Raw genomic sequence first — 10,187 nt, 5'->3', positions numbered from 1 at the left:
CCCGGAGGAAGGGGAGGGGAGGAAGGGGGAGGGATGGGGGGTGTGGTGTGTGTAGGGGGTGATGAGCCAGCCCCAGCTAATGGACGGGGCCAGCTATTCCAAGGTAAGCATTCAGAGAAGGTGCCTCCCCCCCCCCTTCTCGTTTCCTTCCTCTCTGAGAGACAGATACTTGAGCTAGCAGGTCAACTCAGGTTATCTCAACAGGTATAAGACCCCCAAGGGGTTGAATACCAGCAAGCCAGAGCAGGGTCCCAAACTCAAAAAGATGGGCTCTCAAGGGGTTCTTTAAGTCTGGGGACTCCGAAGAGGAACAAGCACACCTTATCCCCTAGGTATTTCAGGCATCAGATCCTCTGTCCCCTAGCCCCTCCCAAGGGTCAGAAGCTGCCCTGCTTCCCTTAGATTCTCACGACTCTCTTGCCTGCCTGCTATGGATAGAGAAGAGGGTCAGAGGTGGGGAGGGGCACTCCATATACCCAGTCAGGGACACACTGCCCATTCAGACACCAGCCCCTACCTGGAGCAGGAAACTCAGGCAATGGCATGAGTTGGACTGGGGGCTCTGGGAGCAAAGCTGCTTATGGGGACTAAGAAGGAAAGGGCAGTTTGTGTGTCCCTGGCGTCTGGCTGGGCTGATTCAGGATGTTTCTTCTGAAGAGATTATTTGTATCTAGGTTGGAGGAGTCTAGAGCAGGCCTCTTACTTGTCCCCACAGACCTCCATTCCATAGGAAAAGCCAGCTTGGCCTGGAGGCCCCCCCCCAGCTTCACTACCCGCCTCCCTTTCCCAGGCAGGCTGCCCAGGCCAGGATGTGGATGGGAACTGTCAACAGACACTCTTTAAATATTTACCCACACTTTCTCTGGGGGGTTTCCTCCATCCCCAAGACTGAACAAATTCAAGTTAATTCTAATGAATGAAAGAACCTTAGTTCATCAGTACCCTTCCCTGGCCATAGATGTGTACAATTATGTGGGCTTAACACAGAGAGAAAAAGGGAGAAAGTGAGAGAGCCATGTTTATGTGTGTTGTGGGCATATGAATGAAAAGATGAATGAGAGTGATTTTTCTAGTCCTCTCCCTCCACAGTCTGTGAGGTTGTTACACACAGGGCAATTCTGGGGCACACTCGGATACACACACACTGTGCATACTACCTTCTCACCCTGAGACACATCAAGTGCATGCTCACTGTAAACTAGCATATGCATGCCTGGAAGCATTCCTGTCACCTCGGACACTGTACACACACACGTGCACACTCAGGCACGTATGTACATAATATCTGACAAACACAGATGCTCTTCTAGCTCTTTGCATCATTAAAAAAAATGTGTTACCTGTTTTCCTTCCACATCCTGGGGTTTCGGGGTTGGATGAGGAAGGAGGTGGTTAGAAAACCAGATCTTTTCCTTCCCCATTAGGAGCCCAGCTCTGGGGATGGAGAAAGACATGGCAGTGCAGGGCAGGATAGCTTAGAGAGAAAGAGCCCTCTCCTCTCCACAACCCCATCATCCCTCTATTATCTAAATAATTGCTGGGGAAATGGCCACTCTCAGCCAGATTCCCAAAGGAGATTCACTGGTGCCACAGCAAGAGACCTTTCCAGGAATTCCTGCATTTGGGGGAACCCAGTCCCATCTGAGTTAGGGACTTCCCAAACTCTTTGACACCCATAACTCTGGCCAGAGAGCAGCAGGAGGGAAGGGTCAGAGAGGGGCTGTGCCAGGGCTGCCGGCCTCCCTAGAGTCCAGAATAGTGGGGGTCTCCATCACTCCAAGAGCCCTCTCCAGCCTTGGCTCCAGCCCTGCCTTTTCTTAGCCTGCTCTTCAGGTGCTGAGATGAACAGGGCGGACTCTGGGCTCCCAGCATCTGGGTCCCTGGAGACTGTCATAAATACTTTCTCTTCCCTTGCCTGGAAGCCTGGAAAGAGGAGGCCCAGAGGGCCGGATCCGCTCTGGGGCCTGCGCCTTATCTTTTAGGGGGTGGGGGAACATTTCGACATTTTATGGTGCAGCGAAAACCCTGCCACAGAGCTATTCTTCTGGGCTTTTGTGTCTTGGAATGCGACTGTCCAGAGTGTTCCGCCACCGCCGCCTGCCCGGAGAACCCACCAGTCCTGAAACCCCTGGCCGGACTTGATTTCCCTTTCGGGGATTCCTCGCGTTTCTTACATTTAATTAAAAAAATTTTTTTTCTTTTACACGTATCTGGTTTGTTTCGCTCCCTGAGCCTGGAAATAAAGGAACCGCAAGCAGCCATCCTCGCCGGGGCCGTCTCTGTCCCTCTCCCCGAGGCCTGCACCGCCCTCCTAGGTACCACGGATTTATGTTCGTTTGTCCGGGTCATTCTTCCTTTTTGTGTTAATTACGCGCTGCCCGCTTCGCACTTATCTCCTCCGCAAAGCGATTATTTTCGATGCCCGCCCTTCTGCGCCTCCCGAGCCCGCTACCAGAGCGAGGTCCCATCTCCTGCTGCCACTCGCGAATTATTTACACCTCACAGGTGAGAGGATTAATTTGCTCGGAGCCAGCGGGGTCGGTCCGGGCCGAGGCGCGGGGCCTTCTCGCCGTGGCTCCCGGCCGGGCCTCAAATGTCAGTGCAGCCAGGACGGCCCGGGGCACCGCCGCCTCTAACATTGAGCAACAGCGCCACCTCGCGTCCACTTGCTCCAATGCAGTCCGGGCCGGGAAAAAGCCAGGAGAGGTCCCAGGCTTGACCCAAAGGTGGGAAGTGGGAGGAAGGAGCCTCCAAATGGGTGCGAAAGAGAGGGATTCCGCGGAAGGGAGTTGCCCTGGGACCGCTGTTCTTTTGTTTTCTAAGCTCTTGAAATAAACCTCGTAAAAGGTTCCACACTTTTCTCTTTTCGTTACCCTCCCTTCTCGCAGTGAGACACTGTTCAAAGAAACTGCCACGATCTCCCTCCATTCAGCCGCAATTCTAAGGTCCGAACACCTCCGCGCACGCGGATGCACGCTGCGCAGCCCCCGCCACCCTGTCCGCCGCGCCGCACCTTACACCCTAAACTCCTCGCCCCTCTTACCCTGATGCTGGCCCCGCACCGCCTATTCTGCCACCTCCTGAAGGACTTTGGGGTGGGATTCTGACTTCTCCAGGCTGTTTGCCCCCTGGTTTGTAGCCCATCCCTCTCTCGAGAGCTCTCTCCACCTCTCCCTTCCAGCCAGTGAGATACTGTTCTCCGTGGGCTATAGACAAAACATTCCTATAATCCGATTTCAAAGGAAAGAGTGTCCACCTTATTTAAACCATAAAACAATTAAGCCCAGACGTCTAGCCAGCTCCGCGCTGCTGTTTTGTTCAGCCCCATTCAGAATCCAGAGCAGGGAGACAAACAGCGCCATAAAAGTGGCATTTCGGGGTTGCGGAAATGTACCTATCCTGCCTTCCCAACTGGAACAACCTTTAGGGTTTTGTGATTCTGACAAAGGAGCAGAGGAGAGGAGGGAAGGAAAGACTAGGGCAGGGGGGCGTTTGGTAGTCCCTTTCTCTCCCCAGCTTCCATTTCTTTCTCCAGATGTGTGTCGTATTGTTGTTTTAATTCATAAGTGATAGTGAATAAAAATCCAATCCAATCCTGACGTCCAGGCTGGAGGCTGGGCTGGGATTGAACAGTGGGTCAGGCTGGATGGGCCTGGTCTGTATCCCATGCTCTGCAGAGGGTCCTCTAAGCCCTGCGGCCCTCCTTCCTGCCCGCAGTAAGCCCGGCTCGGCGGGCTGCAGGAAGCAGGCCGCGCTGACAGACGCCGAGGGGAGGCGACAGGGCCTTGGAGCAGGGGCGGGGTGGAAGCCCGGAAACGCTGCCGAGCTCGGGCTGGCAGAGAAGCGCGCATCCCGGCGGTCCAGACCCAGAGAGAGAGGGGTGCCTTGGCCTCCATCGGGTGCGGAACTGGGGCCAGGTTTCCAGAACAGTGAAATGGCCGAAGGGAGTTGTGAGGAAGCGAGAAAAGAGAGAAAACCATCGGCAAGGCATCTTTTAAAAAGATCAAGAAAACAATGCTTCTGGAATTGGGAAGGTTTCCTAGGTGGGAAACAGGAGCGGGTGCTTCAGAGACTGCCAAGCCCATAGTTGTGACTTTATTGCTCCCCCCCCCAAATGTTATCAAAACAAAATCTTCACCCCTTCCTAACTTCCTCCAGCCCCCGAAATTGGACTGCTTAATGGAAAGAGAAGGTCAGAGATTCAAATGATAGGGAAATAGCTGGTCTCTACAAGTGCCTCACCCATCCTGTAAGGTGATGCTAGCGGGGGAACCGCAAATGGGCTGGGGCCCCCAATTCTTTTCTTTTATGGTGGTATCCCCCAAGTATGCAGAGCAACACCCTGCACCCTCGGCAGAATGGGCAGCCTAAGATATTAAAGGGCTATATTTCAGGCAGTCTGATTTTAATAGTTTCCAGATTGGGGGATTTCCGAGAAAGGGGGCGCCAGGCCGAGGCATACCCGGCAGCTTGTGTCTGCTTCTGATTAGCAGATGAAAACTGCTGGTTCTAGGGAAGGTGCTCTGGGGTGCAGTACAGCCAACCAGCCCCACCAGGCTGTTACATACATCTCCACACGTTTGTGCTTGGGGGCTTGGGGTCCCACTAGGGAGCACCCCACTCCTGGATAGTCTCTGACCAGCTTCATTGAGCTCTGACCGCACCATTCCCTAGAAATGCTGCAGCTGCTCAGCCTGACCCAGGTCATCCCCAGACCAACATTCAAACTAAATGAGAGAGAGAGAGAGAGAGAGACAGAGAGAGACAGAGAAACAGAGAGAGACAGAGACACAGAGAGAAAGATATTGAGGAGAGCAAGGAAGGGAGAGGAGCTGAGAATGCACTGAGAAGTAGAAACCAAATCTAATTCTGATTGTACTGATTTTGCCATCTCTTTCCTTCTCTCCTTCCTTCCTTCTTTCCTTCCCTCTCTCCTTCTGTCCTGTTCCCCCTCCTCTGCATTTTTCTTCTTTTTCTCTCAATGCAGGCCTAATGGCTGTCCTGCCCCCCTGAGGCCTTCCTGGCCTTCCTCTTGGCCGCAGCCCCCTCCCAGCCCTCTTTCCCAGCCATCCCTGGAAGCACCAAAGCACCAATGCAGCCAGGCAAGAATCCAACCCTGGGCCCTCACCCAGCACCCAACTTTCATCTTCACCTATCTCTACCCTCCGATCTCATGTACTCATAAATTATTACAATTAATTACAGCCAGGGAAAGCCATTCATGCTGTGCCACCACCACCCCCCAATCTAGCTACCAGGAACTTGTAGGCAGCCAGCCGGGGCAGGCACAAGCTGGGCCCCAGCCTCAGCAGCCTCCATCCTGCCCCTGGAGCCCCCACCCCCACCCTGCCCTGCCTGGAGAGAAGCAGCAGGCATTTGCCCTTCCGAGGTACAGGAGCCCCTTCTCTGTCTCCAGCCTCCCCTAGAGGATCTCAGCACTTGCCTCCACGACAGCAGCCTGGGAGCCACAGGGAGGAAAAATAACAAATAACGAGAACTGGATGCAGTTGGGTTTCTGATTTTTTTTAAGTGAGTTCGATATATTAACACAGAGCTGTTCTACCATAACAAACAGAAGCACATTACAGGACGAATGCTGGGGTTGGACGCTGGGGGTGAGAGGAAATACTGCTACGTATACGCCGGAGGCACCGGCCTGCCCTGCCCTACCCAGCCTGCGGCGCAGTCCCCGGCTCTCGCCCCTCAGCTCCTGGGCTGGGAATCATTATTGTGTGTGTGTGTGTGTGTTTTGTACAAAATCTGCACGCATAGCGCCCCAGGCCTGGGGAGGGATAGCCCAGACCAAATATGATACAGGAAAAAAAAAATAGAAATATAGCGATTCAAGTACTGGCTTCTCTGAAGAAAGGAGAAAAAAAATCACATTTGTGTGTGTCATTTATTTCAGTTACGCTGGGGGAAGAGAACGCGGTTTCTCTCCCCGCCTCCTCCTCACTGCGTAGAACTAACTCTAAAACACCAATTTCTCAACACTGAACCCTCCCAAATCGCAAGAGTTTTCCTTCCCCCCCCCTTTTTTTTCTTTTTAAGCTGATTGGCTTTTCTCTATCTTGCTCTTTTCTTTTCTTTTTCGTGCTCTCTCCCGCCTGGGTTGGGGTATTTTTGTGGGGCTTTTGTTTTTCCCTTGTCTGTGCCGAGGCAGCAGGCTGGGCAGGGTTTAGGATTGCTCCTTGTCGGTTTTCTCTTTATTCATCTTTTTCATCTTCATCCTCCGGTTTTGAAACCAGATTTTGACCTGCCGCTCAGTGAGGTTGAGAACCCGGGCCACCTCGTACCGACGGTCCCTGGTTAAATACATATTGAAGAGAAACTCCTTTTCCAGTTCCAGCGTCTGGTACTTGGTGTAGGGGCAGCGCTTCTTCCTCGTGGAGCGGGCGTGGATCCAGTTGGCCACGGGGTTGCCTGGAGGGCCAAACACAGGCAGGGGTCAGTGAAGCCCCTTTCCAGACCAGGACCTCTGCCACTCCACCCCCAGGCTTAACCAAGCTCCCCAAACCCAATAATTGAACCTGAATTTGGATACGTTTTGCTTTAGGAATTTTCCCTCTTCCTCCTTTTGCATTCTGCCCCCGCCCCATTCCCCCCCCCTTTTTTTTTAGTTTCCAGTACCTAAAACGGTAGGAAATCTGAAGCTATCAAAGCCCCTACAGTCTGGTCCTCTGCTTCAAGAGTAGTAATTCGAGAATATCCTCATAAAAAGTCCAAATTCCCAACCGTTTCATAGGCCCATAAACGCTTCTCTCTCTTGTTTTTTATTTTTATAGCGAGGTCTCTCTCCTCCCCACCTCCCTCCTCCTCTGCCCCCTCCCATCCTCCCAGCCCACGACCAAGTCCTGAAATTTTAGCAGTTCTGCTTCCTGACCCTGAGAGTCCCTAAACCCCTCACCACCCTCTCCAGCACCCGTCTCCCGCTCGGAGTTCGACCCTGCTGAGGCGAATTCTCAGGGTGATGCTGGGATGGGAAAAGTCTTTCTCTTCTCCCCAGAGAGCTGCTGGCCTTGGGGACAACTCCCCTATATCTTAGGTTGCCTGTTTGGCCTCCAGTGCCCCCCTCCTGCCAGCCCCAGGACAGGCTCTGCAGGAGCCAAGCCTCCAATTTCAGGTTTATGGGAGTAGCTAAGGGCAGTGAGAGAAGGCTTCAGAGGGGTATAATTAGGCCCTGGCCCCTTATGAGGCTGGAGGAAAAGATTTCCTGCAGCCCCCTCCTGGGACTCCCCCAGACACTTCCTCACACCCAAGGGGCTGCACCCCTTCATCCGCTATTTTTCCTTCTTTCCCCTTTTTTTGGCTCTGCAGCTCCTACCTGCCCCCCACCTACCCCAGCCCTTCTTTGGAATACTCAGAAGGTTCCTGTTTCCCTGATTGAAGAGTGTGTATGTGTGTGTGAGAGAGAGAGAGTGTGTGTAGAATTCTCTAATCTTAGAGATGCCTTCCCCACTCCTCATCCCTGACTTCCATTCTCAACCCTTTCAGACCCTCAGAAGAGGGTTCTCAAGTTTAAGACGACTCAGACCCCAGTTTTCTCCCCACTTCTCTCTGGAAGTACTGATCTCTTCAAGTTCCCAGGCTGATAAATCTCCCAGACCCCTCACCCAGTGCTTCTGGAAGAGAAGTCCATGGATCTTCTGTTTCTGTTGCTAGTGGGGTGAGGATCCCCCATGCTGACTGGGAGGAAGGGCTGATTTTTCTCCCTGGGGTATTCCTTCTCTGCCCCTAGGGTCCTCCTCACCTCTCCCCTGTCCCATTGCAAACCATAAAATGAACCTCGCCCCTGCCTCATCCCCTGGTCCTGTCTGCATTTCTTCCAAAGTGGCGACTGAGCCAAAAAGCCTGGGCTGGGAAGGGGGACAGGGGTCTCTCATCAAAATCAGCTCGTGGGAGAGGAGCCCCCCTAGGCCCTCTTCCAACCTGGCTCCCTGGGCCCCCTTCTCAGACCTTCCTGCCCCTGAAAGCTCCCCAAGGTAATTCGCTTTTATTGAGTCCTCGCCCCTCGCCCCTCTCCCGCGCTCCCTGCGCCGCTCGAAGGGGCTGTAATCCGGATCCCCCCGCCCGTCCTCCCCTCCCCTCCCGCGCCAGTTGTAAAGGAAAATTGCTCCCAACTTACTGGGGTCCAGGTCGGCCTTCTCCTCTTTGTGCTTGCTGCCGGCGAGGGCGTCCGCCTCGGGCGAGGGCAGTGTCTGCGGGGCGCGGTCGCGCAGCTCCCCGGGCGAGCCGTACATGTAGTCCGGGTAGCTGCGGCCGTCGCCCGGGCCGCAGTCGGCGCGGCGCCCGGGGTAGGCGTCCGGCTTGAGGGCGTAGTGACGGCCCCCGGCCGGGAAGCTGGGGAAGGAGACGGCGCCGGACAGCGGCTCGAGCCAAGTCCGCATGTAGCGCGTGTCGGCGCCGAGGTGGGGCTGGGGGCCGTACGGGTGATAGACCACGGACGACTGCGAGGGCACGGGCGCCCACGACGTGCTGAACACTGCGGGCTTGGGCGCGAAGCTACAGGACGGAAAATCGCTACAGTCCGGCACCAGCCCGCTGGGTCTGGCGGCGGCGGGGTGAGCCCCAGTGGCCGGAAACCTGGACGCTAGGAGGTCTTCATTGTCGTGAGAGATGAGCGAGTCCACGTAATAGTTACTGATGGGCCCCGTCGCCGACATCGTAACAGGGTTTTACATACATAAGATTATTGTATGAACTGTATATGTACTTTTTATCTGCTCACAGAACAATCAAGGCAGGTAATTATTTTTCCAGCCTTTTCCCCGCAGCTCATTGGTTCCCGGCCCCCACGTGATCGTATTTACCCAAAAATACGGCGCGGATCAATGCGCAGGGGCTTTTTTTTTTTTTGTGTGTGTATTTTTTTTTTTTTTTTTTTTTTTTTTTTTTTTTTTTTTTTTTTTTTTTTACTCTCCCACCCCCTTCTCTCTGCTGATCCCCGCGACCTGCGTTTTCCTGGGGGTCCGGAACTCTGGACCCAAGGCGCCGGCCACCCGCTCAGGACGGCTCGTATCTCATCAGAGAACGCCCCATGCCCATGTCCACCCACAAGCAGATGGCCTCCCCCTAACTATGAGGATTTTTTAATGGGGTGAAAATGCCAGTCTCCGAAGCCAGGGTTCCCGGACCCCCGGGGCCGAGCCGGGCGCGGGAGCCCCACAGGGGCGGGGAGGCCGGCCGAGGTAGGTGGAGGAACTATTTCTTGACGTAATCCGTCTCTGTCGGCCCCGACGCTCCCGCAGTCTCTGCGCGAGCCCAGATCAGCGATTGTCAGTTCGGAACGTGGCTTTTAAAAATGCGTTTTTAAATAGTGTGTATGTATGTATTTCTTTCAAGAGCAGCAGCAGCGAGGAGGGAGGGAGGGTGGGAGGGGACTGAGGCAGCTGGGGTGGAGAGAGGAAAGGAGGGAAAGGGGAGCGTCCTTCTGTCACTGGCCAACTCAGCCCCCCAAATCTGGGGTAGGGAAAGCTTGGGGAAGGTGGTCTGCGGGTGGGAGGGGTAGAACCTGCGGATCTCGTACACCTTTATCAGCAGCGTCAGAAATCTTCTCTTTGCTTTGGCACAGATAAACAGGCGCCTTTATTTTAGATTTATTGTCTATGTCTATTTATCTTTCTTTGCCAGCTTGAAGAAGTGGAGGAGAGATCTACAGAACTTAAGAGGGGCGTCCCTATCCCGTTTTCCTGCTCACCCTCCTTTGCCCCCAACTCCATCTCTGCGACACCGCCCCCCCAAAAAAAGAAGTCACTCCTTGGTTCTGTCTTCCAGAGAGCCAGGGTGAGAGCGGGCAAGGCGAGAGAGCGACCTCGGTCGTGGGCAAGTAGCTTGTTTTTACGTCCTTCAATAAAATTTTTATGAGGATCATTTGATTGTTCATAAATGTGTCTTTCATTAAATAAAATTGTAGGCTGTTTTTGGAACGGGGATAAAAGCAACAGAGGGATGGGAGAAAGCAATTTCTTTGGGGTCGGGTGCAGGAATTCTGGAGGAGGCAGTGTGATTGTTGGGGAATATCAAACAACTTGGATTCCTACCCCCAATAAGTTGGTTGCTACCCTCCTCCTTGAATTTGGGGTTCCTTTTGCCCAGCCTTCTGTTTCCATCAGACTGTCCCATGGTGGTTTAATAAAGGGGGGCTTTAGGCAAGCAGGAAATTCTTACTGTGGGTGCAGGACAGGGGG

At 53.9% G+C, this 10,187-nt stretch overlaps 2 protein-coding genes and 1 long non-coding RNA gene across 3 annotated transcripts in view; 1 reads left to right on the top strand and 2 right to left on the bottom strand.

Annotated features, from left to right (window-relative positions):
* The window catches only part of HOXC8 (homeobox C8), a 12,488-nt gene extending 3,991 nt beyond the window's left edge, over positions 1 to 8,497 (bottom strand). The window contains exons 1-2 of the mRNA XM_008576070.1: positions 8,484 to 8,497; positions 1,733 to 1,739 (exon numbers count right to left, since the gene is read on the bottom strand). The gene's annotated coding sequence lies outside the window, so the exon portion shown is untranslated. The remainder of the gene's footprint in view (positions 1 to 1,732; positions 1,740 to 8,483) is intronic.
* On the bottom strand, positions 5,508 to 8,759 carry HOXC9 (homeobox C9). The gene is made up of 2 exons (XM_008576083.1): positions 8,126 to 8,759; positions 5,508 to 6,423 (listed from the first exon to the last, which is right to left on the bottom strand). Exons 1-2 carry the CDS (start codon positions 8,661 to 8,663, stop codon positions 6,179 to 6,181), a joined length of 783 nt encoding a protein of 260 aa, XP_008574305.1. The 5' UTR covers positions 8,664 to 8,759; the 3' UTR covers positions 5,508 to 6,178.
* A 224-nt stretch (positions 8,760 to 8,983) lies between these two features.
* LOC103593123 lies at positions 8,984 to 9,870 on the top strand. The gene is made up of 2 exons (XR_550715.1): positions 8,984 to 9,188; positions 9,631 to 9,870. It is a non-coding gene; the product is annotated as an uncharacterized LOC103593123 (long non-coding RNA).
* Positions 9,871 to 10,187: the final 317 nt, after the last annotated feature.

This window comes from Galeopterus variegatus, unplaced genomic scaffold (assembly GCF_000696425.1).
Source record: "Galeopterus variegatus unplaced genomic scaffold, G_variegatus-3.0.2 Scaffold60, whole genome shotgun sequence".
Classification (NCBI taxonomy): Eukaryota; Metazoa; Chordata; class Mammalia; order Dermoptera; family Cynocephalidae; genus Galeopterus; species Galeopterus variegatus.
Note: the sequence above shows the minus strand (reverse complement) of the source record. Positions and strands in the feature narration are given on the sequence as shown.

What these genes read in the sequence shown, in the direction of transcription:
- HOXC9 (XM_008576083.1), bottom strand. Translation starts at nt 8,663, where the DNA reads ATGTCGGCGACGGGGCCCATCAGTAACTATTACGTGGACTCGCTCATC. An exon ending in GAAGGCCGACCTGGACCCCA is followed by an intron (nt 6,424 to 8,125) that starts GTAAGTTGGGAG and finishes TTGGCCCTCCAG; the next exon opens with GCAACCCCGTGGCCAACTGG.